The sequence below is a fragment of the Labeo rohita genome, chromosome 21, assembly GCF_022985175.1.
Source record: "Labeo rohita strain BAU-BD-2019 chromosome 21, IGBB_LRoh.1.0, whole genome shotgun sequence".
Classification (NCBI taxonomy): Eukaryota; Metazoa; Chordata; class Actinopteri; order Cypriniformes; family Cyprinidae; genus Labeo; species Labeo rohita.
In genome coordinates this window covers 30,035,309-30,057,662 of record NC_066889.1, presented here as the reverse complement: position 1 = coordinate 30,057,662, position 22,354 = coordinate 30,035,309, and the positions used below count along the sequence as shown (strand labels likewise).

At 29.7% G+C, this 22,354-nt stretch overlaps 2 protein-coding genes across 6 annotated transcripts in view; one reads left to right on the top strand and one right to left on the bottom strand.

Annotated features, from left to right (window-relative positions):
* The window catches only part of LOC127152320 (vitelline membrane outer layer protein 1-like), a 232,385-nt gene that overhangs the window by 81,322 nt on the left and 128,709 nt on the right, over nt 1-22,354 (top strand). The gene's annotated exons all lie outside the window — the stretch shown is intronic.
* Nucleotides 1-22,354, bottom strand: part of LOC127152305 (cingulin-like protein 1) — a 42,409-nt gene that overhangs the window by 1,724 nt on the left and 18,331 nt on the right. For 3 of the 4 annotated variants that reach the window (XM_051092890.1, XM_051092891.1, XM_051092892.1), the window contains exons 3-18: nt 17,784-17,947; nt 10,890-11,351; nt 8,940-9,197; nt 7,506-7,601; nt 7,180-7,320; nt 5,629-5,721; nt 5,313-5,519; nt 5,121-5,225; nt 3,791-3,943; nt 3,413-3,580; nt 3,144-3,317; nt 2,974-3,063; nt 1,711-1,794; nt 1,501-1,619; nt 1,296-1,404; nt 40-203 (exon numbers count right to left, since the gene is read on the bottom strand). In XM_051092890.1, coding sequence (XP_050948847.1) covers nt 40-203; nt 1,296-1,404; nt 1,501-1,619; nt 1,711-1,794; nt 2,974-3,063; nt 3,144-3,317; nt 3,413-3,580; nt 3,791-3,943; nt 5,121-5,225; nt 5,313-5,519; nt 5,629-5,721; nt 7,180-7,320; nt 7,506-7,601; nt 8,940-9,197; nt 10,890-11,351; nt 17,784-17,816 — 2,456 coding nt within the window. In that variant the 5' untranslated portion in view covers nt 17,817-17,947. The remainder of the gene's footprint in view (nt 1-39; nt 204-1,295; nt 1,405-1,500; nt 1,620-1,710; nt 1,795-2,973; nt 3,064-3,143; nt 3,318-3,412; nt 3,581-3,790; nt 3,944-5,120; nt 5,226-5,312; nt 5,520-5,628; nt 5,722-7,179; nt 7,321-7,505; nt 7,602-8,939; nt 9,198-10,889; nt 11,352-17,783; nt 17,948-22,354) is intronic. The other variant, XM_051092893.1, reaches the window with a different exon arrangement.

Below are 22,354 nucleotides of genomic sequence, written 5' to 3'. Positions count from 1 at the left end.
ATAAATGAATATAAATGATTATGTCTGAGTGAGACGCACTTGTTGAGCAGTTGTTTATCCAGCAGTTGTCTCTGCAGGCGGCTGTTGGCTTCTCTCTCCTCCATCAGTTCTCTGTGTGTGTGTCGGTGCTGGACGTCCCGTCGACTCGCCTCTTCCTCGGCGTCGTTCAGCTGCCGCTTCAGCGAACGGATGCGCTGCGTCATCTGAACACACACACACACACCAAAACTTCAGACGTGGTACATAAACAAAAAAACTACGACATGCAACACTTTCTTGTGCAAAATACTGACACAGAATCAAAAAAATAATTAAAAGAAAAAAAAAAGAAAAAAAAAAAGAGAGTTAAAAGATCTGTTAAAAGATAACAGATTTTTTTACCTTTCATTTTGGACTTGGTTTCTTATATTTCTTGTATTTTTGTAGTTTTTCCTCTATTTTCTGAATTTCACTTTTTTTTTTTAGAATTATAAATACATATTTAATATTAACATTAATTAAATGTATTCAATTTTTATGCATAAAAATGATTTAATGTAATTTATATTAACATGATCTATATATGAGCATACATGTTTATTTATAATTACAATAAAATATGTATACATAGTTACTTATTTAATTGCAAGTTTTGCAAGCTTTTATCTTATCATTTTACGTTTTCATCATACAATTCTGACTTTTTTTCTCACAATTGTGAGAAAACAATATTAGTGAGAGAAACTTTAAAAAAATATATAGATATTTTATAATATAATATAAAATATTATAATAAAAAATTATTTTAAAAAATTATAATACAATTATAGAATTTTTTTAGATTTATATACAAATTGTATTTATTATTAGTAGCGCTGGGTAACAATTAATCATGACTAATTGCATCCAAAATATATATATATATATATATATATATATTTTTTTTTTTTGTGTAGATAATATATTCGCGTGTACTGTGTATATTTATTAGAAAAAGAAAAATAGAAAAATGTTATAAAATAAAAATGTTATATAAATAAAAAAATATAAGTAAAAACACATATATGTATTTGCTCAAATCACTAACTTGCCTCAAGTAAACACCACAAAAAATGTAGAAAAATGAATATGGCTATAAAAGTCTGAAACCACACTGAAAACCTGGGACTGAAAACCCAAAATGTATTTAATTTCAGCATGTGCTCTATTTCTATGCACAGTAATTAAATGTCAGTGAGTTTGTGTGTGTGTGTGTGTGTGTGTGTGTGTGTGTGTGTGTGTCTCCCTCTGCTGGTGTGAGTGTGTCAGTGTCGTACCAGTTCTCTCTGTTCGGTGGAGATCTTGTGCTCTTCTTCCATCTGCTCTGTCAGCTCGTGGATCTTCTTCTCTAGTTTGCTGATGGTGTTGGTCAACACCATTTTATTCCTGAGGAGAATCAGAGCCAAACCATCATTCAGACTTACTGCAGACTTTCACTGGTTGAAGTAATATTTGATATTATATTGATAAAGTGTGTCTGACCTCTCTTCAGCCCGCAGTGAGTTCTCCAGCTCTTTGGCTTTAATCTCGGCTCTGGTAATTGAATCCACCTCCACTCTGTTATTCTGCAGCTCCTCCATCTCAATGCGCAGGTCCCGCAGCTGAACACAACAACATCACTGTCAGCATCAGCATCAGCATCAGCAGATATATTCATGAGTAAAAAAAACACACACACACACACACACACACCTGTCTCTCCAGGATGGCCTTCTCACACTCCAGCTGATCGTTGAGATCCTTCTCCTGGATGAGCTTCATCTGCAGCTGCTCCGACTGATAGAAACAAACACAAACACACACATTCACTACAAATAAAAACACAAAACTAAACTTTTTCATTATGGGAAATAAAACATGTTAACCAAAAAAAAAAAAAAAAAAAAAAAAAAAAAAAAAAAGATATTTCTCAATTTTTTTATTTACTTTAACTTCATGTACAAAACATCTAAAACTGACATATAAACAATTAAAATGATAAACTAATAAAAACTACAAAAATGGACAAAATTACTAAAACTTATTAAATTAAAAACAGAAAACTAAAATTCCATGTATTACTAAAAATTATATTGATATCTCAATAAAACTAATTTTATTTTATTTTACTTTTTTTGCAAATTCTGTTTTTTTCCTCCCCATTTGATTTTTCCTGGATTCTGTTTTGATGGTTAAATTTCCAATAATAACAAATTACAATCATAAAACTTATACAATTTAACATAAATTTATTAAAGTTGAACAAAAACGTATTTTTTGGGCCCTATAAAATAATACTGGGTTTTCATTTTAAATAAACTAATTTAAAAAAAAAAAAAAAACTAAAATTGACAAAATTACTAAAACTTTAACTAAAATTAAGATAAAAACAGAAAACTAAAATTCCATGTATTAATAAAAACCATACCAATATCTCAATAAAACTCATTTTATTTTTTCACAAAAAATTATTTTTCATTTGATTTTTTCCTGGATTTTTTTCTTTGATGGTTAAATTAAATTTCCAATAATTGATTGAAAAAAAAAAAAAAGAATTAAAATCATAAAACTTACAGAATTCAACATCAATTTATTAAAGTTGAACAAAAATGTACTTTTTGGGCCCTGTAAAATAATTCTGTGTTTTCTGTTTTTATTTTATGTAGACTTTTTAATGGCTTATTTCATTTTAATAACAATAAAACTAAAAAAAAAAAAAAAAAAAAAAAAAAAAAAAAAAAAAAACTAGCCTAAGCAATTAAACTCATAAAACTTAAAAATAATGTCAGAATTGTTATTTTTAAAAAAGATATATTTATAATTGTGGCCACTACTACAACTTTTAGTAGTAGTAATAGTAATAGTTAAACTGAGCTTTTATTTTGACGCATCGTAATTTGGATTCTGTGATTTTGCCTCAGACTACTCATAAACCTTATCACAGTGGCCTAAAGTGGTTTTTAGTGGTTTCCTGACCTGATCCAGAGCTCTCTTGTGCTTGGACACCGATCGCTGCTCGTTCTCATGCATCTCCTCCAGATCTCCCTCCAGATCGATGATCTTCTCCTGAAACACACACAAATGCGCTGACGTTAGCGGCGTTCACGTGTCTTTCTGAGCTGGTGTCAGTGACGTCGGTGCCGTACCTGTGCCAGTTTGAGTTGTTTGGAGAGCTCGTCTCTGGACTGGCTGAGCGTCTGCAGCTCCATGCGCAGATCCTCCACGGTTCTCTCGGCCTGTTTGCACTGCAGCTGCACGCGCTCACGCAGCTGGATCTCCTCCTCCAGCGTCTGCTCCTTGTCGCTCAGCTTATCCGTCACCTGAAACACACACAGACGGAGCTCAGCACAACTCACAAATCAAACACAGTATTTATTTCTTTGAGAAAGCATTTGAAAAGGCATGTTAATCTGACCTCTCCCTGCAGTCTGCTGACGATCTGTGTGAGGCGCAGCAGCTCCTGGTCTTTCTCCAGGACGCTCTCCTCCAGCTCCTCCACCCGCAGCTGAACTTCGGCCCGCAGCTTCTGCTGCAAACTCAGCTCCGCTCGCGCCTGGTTCCCTTCCTGCAGAGCATCTGCCAGCTGACAAACACACAGAACAATAAACATCACATGATTAAAAAGAATCATATTGAGATTTCAATTCATATTAATAAATTGTTTTTGTTTTTTTTTTCAATTTAAAAAAGTATTTCTTTTTTGTTTAATGCTTGAATTATTTAATATTAAAATATTAGTATTAAATTATTTCAAAAAGCAGGTGTGTGTGCATGTATGCATGTGTGTTTGTACCTCTGTTTCCAGTCTGAAAACATTGTTGCTGAGTTCTAGAGCTTTCTTGGCCTTTGTTTCCTTCTCCAGCTCCAGTTCCTCCAGATTTCTCTCAGCGAGCCACAGTTTTTCAGACACAGTCTGAGCATGTTGAGTTTGTTTCTCCAGAGCTTCCTGAAGAAAACACACACACAGAAGATCAGACTGAATGTGCTAACATATATATATATATACACATATGCTTAATAAATGCCACAAGTGTTTGAAAAGCATTAACAATTTCATTGTTTGTATGACAAAACGTACAGTGCATTACTGAAGCACAAGAACATAATAAAAAATAAATACAATAAAAAAAACATAAAAATATATATATTTTTTTAACTTGTTTCATAATATTATTACCACTAACTTTACATTTTGCTTATTAAATGCCATTAGTTGTTGAAAAACATTTAGCATTTTATGTTTTTTTTTTGGCATGACAAAAAGTGCAGTGCATTACTAAAGCACAAGAACAAAACAAAATAAAAATAATAATAATAATAATAATAATAATAATAAAACAATAATACATGTACATTAATATAAGAATAATAAATAATAAATATAATTCATATAAAATGATATAAGATTAAAATAATAAATACAAAATGATATTATAAAATAATATAAATAATACAACAAATGGACAATTGTTTTATGTTTGTTTCATCATATGATTATTACCCATCATTTTACATTTAGCTTATTAAATGACATTACTGCTGTTTCTGAAAACCATTTAGCATAAAATAAATGATATATAAATATATAAAATCATATATATATATATATATATATATATATATAAATATAATCCAATAATGGAATACATTTAAAAAAATAATAATAATAAAATAAATCAAATAAATAAATAAAGAATAATCTAAAAATAAAATAATAAAAAAATGTGTATATATTATTATTATTATTATTATTATTATTATTATTATTATTTTTGACCATGTACCACAAAAGGGTCAATTTTTTTTTGTTAGGATAGGACAATATTTGGTCGAGATACAAGTATTTGAAAATCTGGAATCTGAGGGTGCAAAAAAAAAAAAAAAAAAAGAAAATATTGAGAAAATCACCTTTAAAGTTGTCCAAGTTCTTAGCGATGCATATTACTAATCAAAATTAAGTTTTGATATATTTACAGTAGGACCCGTGATACTTAAGACTGGTTTTGTGCTCCAGGCTCACATAAAATATAACAATAATAAATAAAAAATAATAATATATTATTTTAGTCTTTAAATGTGTCAAGAAGCATGTTTATTTATGATGCAAACAGACTCTGACGCACCTCAGTGTCTTGTATTTTGTTCTTGAGCGTCTGCTGCAGGAAGTTGAAGGCGTATTCCTGAGTGTTTGCCTCGACCATCACCTCCCGCGCCTCCTTCAGCTCTTTCTGCAAACACACACACAGGTGTTGATGATGTGGATGACGGCGTGTGTGTGTGTGTGTGTGTGTGTGTGTTGTATGTGGTGTTCGTACCTCCATCTTTCTGAAGCGCTCCAGCATGACGTTGTTGTTGCTCTCCAACTCCACGATCTTCTCGCGCAGGCGGTTCATCTCGCCCTGCATCTGCGTGTTTGTCCGCAGCAGATCCTCATTGTTCACCAGCAGACCTCGCATCTCGAAGCGGATCTGGTTCCTCTCCTTCTCCATCTCGATGCTCTCCGCTTCCAGAAACTGGTTCCTCTGTGCATAAATAAAGACATTTTAAAGATCTGCAATGTATTTTTTGACAGTGGTGAAAAAGCTCAGTAGCTGAAGACTACAGAGAAGTTCACGTGTGTTTCATACTGACCCTGCGACAGTCGTCCAGCTGTTTGGTCAGTTCCTGGATGAAATCCAGTTTGCTCGGCTGGTTGTTTCGTTGCATGAGCTGACTTGGAGTCGCCTTCAGGAGAGAAACAAGAGTTCAGATCTGTTAGTTGGAATAAAAATCATCCTCTGGGACATAAAAGTGCCCATTAAATTAGTTGAGTAAATGTAATTACTTAATTAATTAATAATATTAAATTAATAAATATAATACATTTTGTAAATTATTTTATTTATTTATTTAGCTTTAACACATTTATATTTATGTATTTTTTTTGTTTTATTTATTTATTTATTTATTAACTGGTTGCTCTATTTGTTACATTTTAATATATATTCAATTTACAGTATATAAATTAATTATTTTATTTTCATATAAATGTTATATTAAAATAAAGGGAGAATTTATATTTACATATATTTTTACTTTTATATAAACTAATTGCTTTAATATATATTAAATTGATATTTTATATATATTATTATTATTATTATTATTATTATTTATTTTTTATATAAAATGATTGTTTTTTATTTGTTTTACTTTGATATATTAAACTTGTTTTTGATTTTTTAATACATTTTTTAAATATATTTTTTATTTTATTGTAATTTGTCAAAATTGTTTTTGTTTTGTTTTTGTAATTTTAACAAACTAGCTTTTGCTTTTTGTAATACTTTGTAAAACTTACATTTATATATTCTTATATATTACATAGAATATGCAGTACTAAAAAAATATTGTATCTTTTTTTTTTTATCACTGATAAATTTTATGTAAATTTTAGCTTTTTTATATTAAATTAATATTTGTATGTTATTATTTACTTTAATATAAAATGATTGTTTTTATGTTTTACTTTGATATATATTAAATTTGTTTTAATTAATATTTTTAATTTCTGAATATTTTTTTTTTGTTTTGTTTTGTTTTGTTGTTTTTTTGTCAAAGTTTTTGTAATTTCATTTACAGTAAGTTTGTTTTGTATTTTTATAATACTATAATAATAACTAGTTTTTGTTTTTTGCAATACTTTTTTATATTTATATATTTTTTATATATTTACATAAAATATTCAGTACTTTAAAAAAAATATATATATTTTTTTATCATTGATCATTTTTATTTTAATTGTATAATATTATATTATATATATATATATATATATATATATATATATATATAGCATTAATATTTGGAATTTTTGAATTTATTTTTTAAATATATGTATTTTTTGTGAACTTTACAGTACGTTTGTTTTGTTTTCATAATTTAACTAGCTGCTTTTGTAATACTTTTTTATATTTATATATTTTTAGGCATTTTTAATAAAAAAAAAAAAATTTTGTTTCAATTTGTATCAATTTTAGTTTTTTTTACAACTTTAACTAAACAAAAAATAAAAAATAAAATAGAATAATTTTACATTTTTTATTAATTTCAGTTACCATACACACAAACACAATTTTATTATAAATGGACTGCTTTATTTATTTATAATGTTACGTATTATTTTCTGTGTAATAGACTCACGTCTCGTCTGCGGGTCAGACTGTCATATCCGGGGATTCGTGTGCGATGGCTCAGAGCCGGACTAACGGGAGTAACGGGACTCGCGCTTCTCAGACCAAACAGGTTCATCTCAGAGACGGTGGGCGACATCACTTCCTGTGTCTGACAGACCAGTTCCAACACAGTCAGAACACTGCATCAAAGTCTGAATTCATATGAACTCATAAAAGCAATAATAATTCTAAAAGAAGCAGACAGTCATTGTTGTGTGTGAGACTGCAGGGCACGTTCATGTAGTGTCCACTAGAGGGACTCACACTCACACTCAATAATCTGAGTTTATTCACCTTGAAGTCAGACATTCTGTTGACAGGACTGTAGTCCAAGGAGAGATTCGAATAGGGGCTGTTGAAAACTCGTGGAGGACTTTCAAAGCCGCCCGTCTGAAACAACAGAGACATTCATTTACTGTTAGATCATGTCGTAGTCGTAGCATGTTCCTTTTTAAACTGACACCATAATATATTTATACAGTATTAGTAATATTAATATTAATCATTTCTAGAAAAAATTAAAAATAGTTGCCTAACATAAAACAAAAATGATTTTATTATAATATTACAGTTAACAGATTAATTAAATTAAATTATTAATTATTAAATAATTTTATAATTTAAATTAAGACATTATTTCACATAAAATTATTTATTGCACTATTTTTAATATATTTAATTGACAATATATAAATTATTATTTTCATATAAATTCCCTCCTTTTTAATATACACTACATTTACATTTACATTTCTATTTTAATTTCATATAAATTAATTGCTTTATTTTACTAAATTTAATTTAATCTATATTAAATGGATTTCTATATTATTTATTTTGTTTAAATATAAAATGATTTTATTTTGAATTTTTGAATTTATAATATAATTTGTTTTATTGTATTTTTTTTGTTAAAAAAAATAATTAAACTAGTTTTTTTTTTGTAATACAAATATTTTATTTTTTTAAATATTAATTAAAAATTAATATAATTTTGATAAATTAAATAATTTATTATGTTATTTTATGCGAAATATAATTTTTTCAATTGTTTTTAAAAACACATGTAAGACAAGCATTGCACATCTTTTGTAAAATAATTCTACAAGGACATTAATTTTTGTTAAAGTTTTAGTAATTTTGTTTAAAGTAAGTTTTTGTTGTTTTTGTAATTTGTACTAGTTTTATTTTAAATAATAGATAGAAGAAATAATAATAATTATTAAGAGAAATAAGAGGTCAAATCTGTTAGTTTTAATAAAAGTCATTCTCTGGGAAATAAAAATGCCTGTTAAATTACTTAATAAATAAGTTCAATAAATTAGTTATTTTATTTTATCAATAATTAATAAAATATAATAAATATAATAGATTTTGTAAATTATTTTATTTATTTATTTTGCTTTAAAACATTAAAAGTATTTATTTATTTATTAACTGGTTGCTGTATTTTTTATATATATTTTCATATAAATTCTCTCTTTATTTTAATGTATTACATTTATATTTACATATATTATATTAAGTCATATTAATATCACTGAGATACTATTATAGTTTTTAATATTTGTTTTGAATTTTATTATTATTATTTTTTTTCAGTTTTAATATTTTTTGTTAAAGTTTTAGTAAGTTTGGTTTGTTTCTGTAATTTGTAATTTTATTTTATTTTTTTAAAGAATAGATACATGCAATAATAACATCAATCAGATGTGTGTTTGGACTCACTCGGTCAGACATGCTGTCCCAGTCCCGGGACGAGAGCGACTCCATGGATCCGCGGATCACTGAACTGACCCTCATGAGGTTCCCGTTGGTCCCGCCGCCGGGAGGGCCGCTGCCGTTCCCCACCGAGCTGTTGGAGCCGCTGGTGCCGTTGGAGCCCAGGAAGAGCTGGTACTTGGGGTTAGGGCGGATTTTGGGGGTCGTGGGCTCGTCCTCGGACTGAGGAGCGCTGTGCTGCTTCTCGCCATTTACGTTGGAATGCTGGGTAAAAAAAAAAAAAAAGAGCGGCGTTTAGTGACAATCAAACATTAAACAGCAAAAATCAAGCTCAGCGTCATAAATCAAAACACAAGCGAGTGAGGACAGAGCTGCTAAAAATCAAAACACAGAAACACACGATTGTTACAGCAGATCAGATGCGAACACAACAGACACAACAGACACATGCACAAAAATGGCACACAAATCATGCACGGGGTATTACACTGAACTAAAAACACAAAAAAACATGTTGACTACTTGTTTTCTTTCACCTATAACAATATTAATGTTATCATTTTATTATTTTTGTTTATTATGTGCCACTTAATTGTATTTCACTAAGCTATACGCTTTTTACCAGTATTTTTTTCTTCATTTTTTCTTATGTTTTTCCTTCTTTTCTTAATGTTCACTCTCCCTTATGAAATAGATGAATGAATGAATGAATGAATGTATGTTAACCTTAATAAAATAAAACAGAAAAACAGAAACTCTTTTTATTTTCTTTTTATTTCAGCTATTTTCTTATTTTTATTTAGTTTAACTTATTGTACTAAACCCTAATCCTAACCCTAAATAACAATTTAAAAAAATTATAAAATAATAATAATAATAATAATAAAAACAAACACAACTAAATTAGCAAAACTTTACATTTAAAATTTAAAGAATATAGATAAAATTAATAAAACAAGTACAACTACACAAAAACTACAAATAAATAAATAAATTTAATCTTAATAAAATAATGAATAAAAAATGTAACTTAGCTTAACTTACTAAAATAACTAAAGCTGATATCAAAATTAATAGAAACTATATGGAAAAAATAATATTAATAATAATAATAATAATAAAAATAATAAATGATAATGACAAAAAACAACAAAATTACTAAAATTTTGCATTCAAAATGAAAATAAAAATAGAAATAAAAGTAATAAAACAAATATAACTACAAAAAACAACAAATAATTAAATGAGCTGATATCATATGAATAAAAACTATATAGTTATAATAATAATAATAATAATAATAGCCAAAAAAACACAATAACAGCCAAATAAAACAAATATAACTACAAAAAGTAAGAATAAATAAATAATGTTAACTTCAATAAAATAATACAACAAAATAAATACAAATAAATTTTAAAAAATAATTTCTTTAATAACTTCAGCTACTTGCCAAGGCAACATTTAATTTTCATTTAGCTTAACTTGATGTACTAAAATAACTAAAGCTGATATCGAAATTAATAAAAACTATATGGAAATAATAATAATAATAATAATAATAATAACAATGACAACAAAGCACAACAAAATTCCTGAAATGTTTCAAATAAATTTAAACATAAATAAAAATAAAAAAATAAAAATACGAAAATAAAAATGTAAATATAACAATAAAAGCCCATGCAAAATAATACTGTAAACGATATAAAAAATAATATCTCAGCGATAGTAAAATAACACTGCTCATGCACGGACAAAACGCTCGGAGACACGGACACAGGTGTGTTGGATTGGTTAGTGTGAGCAGATCGATCAAGCGTGCGTCTGAAATCAAAGGCTGTGATTGGCTGATTGCAGACAGATTCACAGTGAAGCAGCGCGGCCGACGGGACAGGGACAGTGACGGACAGTCGATCGGTCGGGTCCGATAACGAGAGCGTGTCGCCCACTTACCGCAGCGGGATGAGAAGCGTGCGGCTTGTCTTTACTGCGCTGACACTTTTGCTCTTTGCTGCCGTGTTTCTCATCGCTCTTCTTTTCTGAGTGCCGTTTCTGCTCAGACGTTTCTTGCGTTTTTGCTTCCGATGGTTCGCTAGAGACCGGATTCTGATTATTCCCCCTGTCTCTGCTTTCGTGTTTCATTTTCCCAGAATCCTGTGCGCTCACTTCCTGCCGTTTGATCTTTAGCGACCCGAGGCGCGGCGGTGGCGTCGGCGTCGACCCGTCGAACCGGAATATGAGATCTTTAACGCTTCCCGAGCGCGTCAGATTGGAGCCGCCGATCAGCGGCGTCTTCTTACCGGACGTCCAGTTCCAGTCCTCGTCATCCAGCGTGAGGCTCTTCGCTTTGGGCGATCGTTTCGAAGCGTCTGCATTGTGTTTCGAGACGCGCGGCGTGTCTTTCCTCTCTTTTGCCTAGAAATACATCACTCTGATTCAACACACACTAGACTGCATCTGCTTTTCTCAAGAAATGATCACCGTTTCACCCACTAGAGTTGTGCAACGGTGATATTTCATGAGGGAAAATACATAAAACACCCATCAAACGTGTGCATGTTACGCCAGAAATGATGCATTACAAAACACACAAGCGCCGTTTCACCCAGATGGAAATATAACAAACAAATGAGTCGCTCGAATGAATCACGGATTCATTCTTTTCATACTTTTATAATAACAAATAAATATAAATAAAAAAATTATTAAATCCTGCAGAAGTAGTTACACTAAATAATTTTCTTTTATTTATTATCCAGACATATTTAAAATTAATAAAAATGACAGAAACTATAAACAAATTTGCTAAAATTAAAATAGAAATATAAAAATAAAAACAAATTTTAAAAAATGAATAAAACCTACAGTAGTATCTCAATTACACTAAATATTTTTATTTTATTTACTATCCAGATATATTTAAAATGAATGAAAATGACAAAAAACAAATTTACTAAAATGTAAAATTAAATTTAAGATAGAAAACATAAAAAATAAAAACAAAATTTAAAAAAAATAAAATAAAATTATAAAACCTACAGTAGTATCTCAATTACACTAAATATTTTTATTTTATTTATTATCCAGACATATTTGAAATGAATGAAAATGACAAAAACTATAAACAAATTCACTAAAAATGCAAAATTAAAATTTAGACAGAAAATATAAAAAAATATATATTTTTTTTTTAATTAATAAAACCTACAAAAGTATCTCAATTACACTAAATATTTTTATTTTATTTATTATCCAGACATATTTAAAATTAATAAAAATTTCAAAAACTATAAAAAATTTTTACTCAAAATGTAAAATAAAATGAAAACACAAAATATAAAAATAAAAACTAATTTAAAAAATTAAAACCTACAATAGTATCTCAATTACACTAAATATTTTTATTTTATTTATTATCCAGACATATTTAAAATTAATAAAATTTTCAAAAACTATAAACAAATTTACTAAAAATGTTAAATAAAATTAAAACAGAAAATATAAAAATAAAAACAATTTTTAAAATAGTAATAAAACCTACAGTATTTCAATGACAATAAATATTTTTATTTTATTTATTATCCAGATATATTTAAAATGAATGAAAATGACAAAAAACTACAAACAAATTTACTAAAAGCGTAAAATTAAAATGAATAAAGAAAATATAAAAATTAACGACCGAAAATGAGTCGCTCTAATGAATCACTGATTCATTCTTTCCATACTTCTGAGTATGAAAATAAAAGCACACTAGTATTAGAGACTCATTCTGTGTTTGCATGAAAACATTAACATGCATCTTAATTTATTAACTAGAAATTCATATACTTTGGCAGTTTCAGCCTCAGTTTCTACTAATTGTCCGTAATTCTGGACAGATTCAGATCTGCTCATGTGGAAATCGAGTTGATATTCCACTGGACCGAACAAATGCAATTGCATCATGACATGTTACTGTGAGCTTAAAGGGATCAGGGATGACGAGAGGCTATGAATTCACATTATATAAGCTCTGATACTCTTTTACAATCCAATATATTCCCCTTCTTAAAATACAAAAATCCCAAACAGATGGCCGTCAGTAAACACGTACACATGCTCTCACACACGCAAAACCCTCTTGAATTACAATCAACCAATAGATCAATTAATAAAGCGTAATTATGGAAATGAGGGTCCGGGGCTGATTTTGAGGCCTAATCCAGGGACTCGCCCAGCGCTCTTCCCCAGGGACGCTGCACTGATCTCTGGGTGGCGAGGCAGCCGGCTCCCCCGGGTTACTCTGAGGGGATTATCGCTTAATCTATGATTTAATGCGATTAATTTGAGTTCAGTAGCATTAGAAACTGAAGTGATAATTAACAAAACCTATAGGTATATATATTATAAACCTAAATATTTTATTTTGTTGTATTATATTATCCAGACATATTTAAAATTAATAAAAAAAAAATGACAAAAACTATAAACACTTTTACTAAAAAATTTAAATTAAAATATGAAATATTAAAATAAAACAATAATAAAGCCTACAGTAGTATCTCCATGACACTAAATATTTTACTTTAAATATTTTATTTTATTTTTTATTTATTATCCAGACCTATTTAAAATTAATAAAAATGACAAAAACTATTAACAATTTTACTAAAAATTTAAAATTAAAATTAAAATCAAAACAGGAAATAAAAAAACTACAGTAGTTTCTCAGTGACACTAAATATTTTATTTTATTGTATTATCTAGACATTTAAAACTAATAAAAATTACAAAAACTATAAACAATTTTACTAAAAAAAAAATAAATTAAAACAGAAAATATTAAAATAAAAACAAATAATAAAACCTACAGTAGTATCTCAATGACAATAGATATTTTATTTTATTTATTATCCAGACATATTTAAAACAAATAAATGACAAAACCTATTAACAATTTTAATAAAAATGTAAAATTAAAATAGGAAATAAAAATAAAAATAAAAATAAAAAAAATAAAACCTACAGTAGTATCTCAATTACACTAAATATTTTATTTTGTTTTATTTATTATCCAGATATATTTAAATTGAATAAAAATGACAAAAACTATAAACAAGTTTATTAAAAATGTAAAATTAAAACAGAAAATATAAAAATAAAATATATATATATATATATATATATATATATATATATATATAAAATAAAAAAAAAAACTACAGTAGTATCTCAGTGATACTAAATATTTTATTTTATATTTTATTTATCATCCAGACATATTTAAATTGAATAAAAATGACAAAAACTATTAACAAATTTTCTAGAAATGTAAAATTAAAATTAAAACAGAAAATATATATATAAAAAAAAATTATAAATGAAAACAAAAACAAATTCAAATATTAATGAAAATGACAACAGTATCTCAAAATACTTAATGCCTATATTTCAACTAGTTATCAAGGCAACATTTCTCTTTTTCATTTAGTTTAGCTTAATATACTAAAATAAACTAAAACTGAAATAATAATAATAAAAAAAAATTACACATATATCTAAAAATAAATAAATAAATAAATAAATAACAGCATCCCAGTGACACTAAAATAACTCATAAAATCATGAGAGTTTTTGGGCTAATATATATTGTGAAATTGCACAACACCAAGGTATTACCATCATCTTTACTGTGGTACTTCAGAAGAGCTGATCTCTGGGTAACAGGTCAGCGACAATGCCAATCACTTACAGTATTTAAGAGCTCGGAGGGGATTATCGCTTAATCTACGATTTAATGTGATTAATTTCCACCAAATCTGATCTGATTCTGCGGAGCGTCCCGCGGGACGAGGCTGCGTCTGCGTTTCGGAGCAGTAAATTGAAATAAATGACATCATATAAGCCTGTGACAGCCTGGCATTTATGAATATGACAGAGATGATTACATTATGAAGATGCGACAAATAAACTCCCCGAAATCCCTAAAGCCACGGCGATCGCCGAGCCTGTTGCTGTGGCAACAGCAGGTCGCCGCGGCACCCCGACGATGGCATTCGAGGGCGGGGATTAGTATGCAAATGAAGCGGGGTCACGGGGGCGTGAGAGAGGGTCGCGGCGCTCCAGACGGGACGGATTTACCGGCTGCTCGTCATTCCATCAGTTCCTCAATCACAAGACATCTGCCTCATTCACACACGACTGAGAGACGGGAGTTTAATAGCGATATACGAGAGAATCTCATCAAGCGCAGGTCATGTTTTACACCAAAAAAATAAACAAAAATAATAGATGTTGCATTAAGAAAAGGATGCCCATTGTAGGACTTAAAGCATTTTCATCAAAATTTAAAATCTCTGCCTAATTCTCATTATTTTGATGATATTTCTAAGGAATTTCTAACATTTTTATGTTATACATTTAACCACAATTTTTTTAAAAAAAGAAAAAAAGTATATGTTTACAAACTATAAATAAAAAATAAATAAATAAATTTATTATATATATAAATAAGATAATATTTTATGTTTATTTTATGACTAAAAACAAAAAACAAACAAACAAACAAAAGGGTAAATGGTATTTTCATAACAATTAAACTAAATTTCCCCTAATTAAAAAAAAAAAAAAGATTTATCTAATTTTTTACACTGTTATATATTTAACAGAATACAAATAAGAAATAAGAAACTATATATTTTAATGTAAAAAAAAAATCATATTAATTAAAAACAAAAATTACACCTAATTTTTAAAGTCTAAAGAAGAACATGACTGGATTACATTTCACCACAGAATTATATATAAATTTTTTTTTTTTTTTTTTTAAAGAAAACGCAGAATTTAATACAAATTTAATTAATTAAATTAAGACCATTACAAATGCAATGTGCATGCAATGTTATATGCATTGTGAGCTGATGTTTGGACATTTCAGTAATGAGAATGGGATTTTTTTTGTGCATGACAATAATGAGAACTGGAGATTTCAACATTTTCGTAACATCAAAAAAATTTCATGATGCAAAATGATCATAACGGTCCTGAAATATGCTTTATGTTCTTTATGCAAACACAATTTCTTGTGATTCATGAGATTCACCTAAGAATGAGTGAAAGGTGTGTGTGTGTGTGTCTGTGTGTGTGTGTCCCTCAGGGTGTGGTGGAGTAACATATGGTGCTGAATCGAGGATGCGCTCTGACCCAGTTTCCTGCTTAAAATCACACTCACTGAGTCTGTGCTCTTCCATTCACAACATACAACTACAATTATACACTTCCACACTAAAACAAGGTCAAAGGTCAGAGCGAAACCTGGATAACTATATGACTGACTTACACACACTAGTAGTAATGTATTCATTCATCATAAGTAATTGAACACTGATTTTACACACTTTTGACACGCCTTTATGATATATGATATGCAGTATTATTTATATAAGTATTTTCACATAAAATATAAAAAACATCTAGTTGCCAAGGCTATTTTATTTAACTTTATGATGAAAAAAAAATTAAAGAAAAAATAGAAAAAAAAAAAAAGCATTTAAAATTGACCTATAAAAAACTTTTTACTTGAAATAAAGTAAACTTTAACTGAATAAAATAAAATTAAAAAATAAATATAACAAACAACAAAATTAATAAATTACTTAAAATAAAATTAAAAACCAAACAATACTTATATTATATTATTAATTAATTATTATTATTATTATTATTATTATAATTTTAGTTCATCTCAATAAAATTATTTGTATAGTATTTGTATTATTTGTAATTAATGCATTGTGAACTAAATTTAAAAAAGGTCAATAAATGCTGTAAAAAATAAATAAATAAATAAATAAATAAACTACTGTTCATTATTAGTTCATGTTAGTTAAACTGTTACCAAAATATTAATAAAAACAATAAAAAAAGATTTTACACTACAAAAAAGGTGCTTTTACACACTGCCGTCTGCATGTTAAAACAAGCTTACCTTCAATACGTCTCTAAAACATTCTCTTTTATTATTATTATTATTATTATTATGATTATGTGTTATTATTACACACCCAGACTTAACAAATCTAATTCATCAGCAATAAAAGCCAGTAATGTTCATCCAACATCAAAAGACGACATCAGAAAATCTCTGGAGAAAAGAGCGAAACAACAGAATGTGTGCAAAAGCAAAAGCACCGAATGACAACACATGCTGAAGGAGAAAAACACGAGGCGTGACAGAGGAGAAGAGCTGCAGGTGAGCGGACAGATGCGCCAAAACATCCACATTCACATCACCAACATCTGGACACATCAAACCACACACACACACACACACACACCTGCAGCAGACGACATACGTGTGTGTGTTTAACGGGTAAAAATACCACCACCGTCATTCAGTGGAAATAAGCTGACCTTAACTACACTCAAAATCCTGATTTTCAATCGAAAATATAAATTTTAATATATTATTTTATACTTGCATATATATTCATATTCAATAAACTATAAATTTATTATAATACGTAATATTCAAATTCATTTCTTGTCATGCAAATTGGTATTCTAGTTAATTAACTATAAAACCAAAACCATAAATGCATTTTCATTACTAAAAATAAAGTAAATGATAACTGAAAAAAAAAAAAAATAATAAAATATTCTATTTAAAAATAATCAAAAACATAAATAACTATTAAGAAAATTGAAATGAAAATAAAAACCTAATTCAAAATATTATACAGCAAAAGCATAATAATACTGGTGCAATCATGCAATGTTTTTGAAGTGCAAGACTAGAGTGAATTTTTTAACTGTGTAACATGTTTATTTTCTAATAACCATTTTTACGAGTGTGTTTGTATTTACCGTGCTGGTTTCCTGTGCACTCATTCCTGGCATCCCGTTGGTCAGTTTGTTACGCGGTTGGTTTAGTTTCGTCCTAGTGAGCTCAATCAGGGCCTGCTCCCGTCTTTACACTCTCACAATGCAAGATTTCTTCAGATCCGAGCGTCACAGCCTCCTGTTATTGCCTGTGAAACACAGATGTTAAATAAGACTTTGGTCAGATTTGACATGCTTTAAAAGCATTCAATGTCACATTTTCTCAGATGTGAGGATGATTTATTCAGCTTATTCATAAATCATTATTTGTGTCACTTATAAAGATATCTTTATTCATGATCATTGTGTTGCATTTTTTAAGTTGAATGAAAGATATTTATTATAATTATAAATAATGACATTTAATTTTCATATTTAAATTGCTTATACACATGCAATATTTAATTTATTTATAATTATGTAGTTGCAATTATCTAATTAAATATCATGCAATGAAATTTAATGCACGTTATAAAAAATATTTTAATTATCTTAAATTTCACATTTAATTCAATATTACTTATTTTACTTTTTTCTTTTGAATTAATTTTAATTTTTAAGTTAATTGTAAAATTTAATCTTTAGTCTTTGTTATACTGTTATATGTTATTTTATTTTATCTTTATTTCTTATAGAACAATTGTAATGGGGCAAAATTCACCCCAAAAACCAACAAAGAAAACACACCATTGTGACATAATTTTCATGAATCAAGCATAAAGTTTAGACACCATATAGTACACTGAATATCTATCATTACTCAAAAGACACAGTGACAAATCCTGCCTGAAATGTGTGGTTTCTCCACTAGAGGGAGATGCAGTAAAGCTCTATGAAGTGACCATCATGTGTCAAAGCTCAGTGCTCACAAACACATACTACACACATGAGAAGCAGATGCCATCGCTCACATGCTACACATGCAGATTCTACACAGCAGAATTACAGGAGAAGGTCAAGTTGTGTGTATAACCTGTAATCCAGCATCTCAATATTTTGCAGTCATCTGACTAAATGTGATGAAGCTTTTAGTTTTTCCCCCTTGATGACTCCACACAGTCATCAGTTCTCAGACAGTTCGACTGACCTCAGCAAATACAGCTCTCAGAACGACAACAGACTCGACCGGAGCCGAGAGACACCCACGGGGACCAGAAGGTCAAGAGAGACGCGCACACACACACACACACACAGACGTCACAACTGTGTTTTTGGTCCTTGTGAAGAACCATGGGAATATTTACTTTTCCTTTCTAAGAGACTTTTAGGCCATTGCTATGCAGTTGCTAAGGTGTTCTGAGTGTTTTGGGCTGTTGTCATGCAGTTGTGACAGTTTTACGTTGTTGCTATGCAGTTGCACACAAGGTGTTGTGTGCATTTTACACCATCTGTGCAGTTTTCATTATTCTCTGATTGTTTTAAACAGTTGCTATGCTGTTTCTAGGGTGTTCCGAGTGTTTAGGCTGTTGCTATGCAGTTGCTAAGGTGTTTTGACTTTTAGTTTGATGCTATGTGGTATTATTACTGTTTAAGTTGTTGCTATGGTGATGCAAGTGTTTTTAGTTTGTTGCTATGCAGTTGTTAAGGTGTTCTGAGTGTTTTAGGCATTGCTGTGCAGTTGTTAGGGTGTTCTGATTGTTTTAATTTGTTGCTATGCAGTTGTTTAGGGTGTTTTGAGTGTTTTACGGTGTTGCTATTGTGATGCTGGTGAGTTTTTATGCTGTTGCTAAGGGTGTTTAAGTGTTTTTAGGTTGTTGCTATGCAGTTTCTAGGGTGTTTGATTCTTTTATTTCGGTGCCATGTAATCATTAGAGTGTTTAGAGTGTTTTAGGTTGTTGCTATGGTGAAAAGTGTTTTAGGCTGTTGCTATGCAATTGTTAGGGTGTTCCAAGAGTTTTAGGTTGTTGCTATGGTGGCAAGTGTTTTTAGGCTGTTGCTATGCAGTTGCTATGGTGACAAGTGTTTTTCGGCTGTTGCTATGCAGTTGTTCGGGTGTTCTGAGTGTTTTAGGTTGTTGCTATGGTGACAATTGTTTTTAGGCTGTTGCTATGCAGTTGCTAGGTTGTTCTGATTGTTTTAGTTTGTTGCTATGCAGTTGTTCGGGTGTTCTGAGTGTTTTAGGGTTGTTGCTATGGTGACAGGTGTTTTAGGCTGTTGCTATGCAGTTGTTAGGGTGTTCTGAGTGTTTTAGGTTGTTGCTATGGTGAGAAGTGTTTTTAGGCTGTTGCTATGCATTTGCTTGGGTGTTTTGAGTGTTTTAGGCTGTTGCTATGGTGACAAGTGTTTTTAGGCTGTTGAAATGCAGTTAGGGTGTTTTGAATGTTTTAGGCTGTTGCTATGCAGTTGCTAGGTTGTTCTGATTGTTTTAGTCTGTTGCTATGCAGTTATTCGGGTGTTCAGAGTGTTTTAGGGTTGTTTCTATGGTGACAAGTGTTTTTAGGCTGTCGCTATGCATTTGCTTGGGTGTTTTGAGTGTTTTAGGCTGTTGCTATGGTGACAAGTGTTTTTAGGCTGTTGAAATGCAGTTGTTAGGGTGTTTTGAATGTTTTAGGCTGTTGCTATGCAGTTGCTAGGTTGTTCTGATTGTTTTAGTTTGTTGCTATGCAGTTGTTCGGGTGTTCTGAGTGTTTTAGGATGGTTGCTATGGTGACAAGTGTTTTTAGGCTGTTGAAATGCAGTTGTTCGGGTGTTCTGAGTGTTTTAGGGTTGTTGCTATGGTGACAAGTGTTTTTAGGCTGTTGAAATGCAGTTGTTCGGGTGTTTTGAGTGTTTTAGGCTGTTGCTATCGTGACAAGTGTTTTTAGGTTGTTGATATGCAGTTACTAAAGGTATTTTGAGTAGTTTTAGTTTGATAGGGTGTTCATCAGCAGTACTACTAGTTATGATTGAGTTAACCGCTGCGAATTAAAGCTGAACAGTCCTGATTTCACGCCGAGTTTCTCTCGACCAATCAGACTCGGCGTGAGCGACAGATGAGGCTGGATAATGAGACGTGAGCGGCTCCGTCTGAAACAGGTGCGAACGGATCGGCCCTTTCCAATCACATCGGCGATAATTTATGAGGTGAGATCTGACGATTGTTTCCTTCCAGGGACAAAGACAAACAGGACAGAAATAAACACGGAAATAAAAAACATTGGGTGAACGCACAAACACATGCAAAGAATTTCAGGAACACAGAAGAGGGAAAGAGGATCAGGAAGTTAAATGTGGGAAGAGTCTGCAAAACCAGACGAACAGCTCCATGCAATTAATTAAAATAAAATAAAAAGAAAGAAAGAAAGAAAGAAATGTTTTTAAAAAGTCTTTTTACAAGTTTTGTTTGAATATGAAATGTTTGTTTTTATTGTAGCTGATTTTACTGGTTTAGTTACTATTTGAATTTCGTTGTCAGGAACAATGCAAAGAATTGAGCGTACAAAAACACGCTGTCAGTTCGGATTAAAGCACTTTGTTACTCAATAAAGGCACAGAATCATAAAGACCACAACACATGGAATTACATGGAATGCGGGTTTGATTCTTCCAGGGAAAGCAGCCGTTTGTTTCACAAGCTGTTGGACTGGTGTGAACTCCAGGAGACAAGCATCAACTTGAGTGGGTTCTGAAAGACGGACAAGACTAATTTCGGTTTTTAAATGCAAGTCGGTGCAATAAATCATTATATGGGAACAAAACAGCCAAACCCAACGCGACGTCACAAAGAGACCCGACCTGGTGAGCGAGATGTTTCTCCAACAACAGCAAATTTACCGGAAAAAGGAGGAAGACACGCCTTACAGGAGACATCCAGGAATATGGAGATGTGCTAAGACTTGATTCTGAGACTGGAGAAGAGGATCGGGAATTCACCGACAGACGCTTAACACTCGTGTCATCAGGACAACAAAGACCACTGACGGGGTTAATATGCAAATCAGCCTCCGCCTAAAGAGTTAATTCTAATGTAACAGATGCTGGAATGAGGGATTACAGAGGAATGAGAGGGAGAAAGAGACATATTCTGAGAGAAAGAAAAACAAAGAAAGAGAAATGAAAATATAAAATAGACTAAAAAATAAAAATTGCTTTAAGAAAAAGATTTAAAAAAATAAAGAAAAATAAAAAACTGGAATAAAATAATTAATAAAAATAATACAAAATTAAAATAAAAAGATTGAAATAGAAAAATAAAAAAAAAAAAAAAAAAAAAAATTCTAAATCTAAAAAGAAATAAAGAAAATTGCTTTCAAAATTAAAGAAAAACTGAAATAAAATAAATAAATAATTAATTAATTAAATTAAAAAGAAATAAAAAAAAAACTTAAAATTAAATTAAATATTAAATTAAACAAACAAAAAAGAAAGAACAAAAAAGACCAAACATAATTAAAAGTAAGAAATATTTAAATTAAATTAAATTCAATCAAATTAACGTAAGAAAAATGTAAGAGCTAAACTGAAAAAGAAGAAAGAAAAAAGTATGAAACAATAAAGAAAGAGTAAAATGAAAAGAAGGAAAGAAAGAAAGATGTAAAAAATTAATTAAAAGTAAGAAAAGTTAAAATTAAATGAAC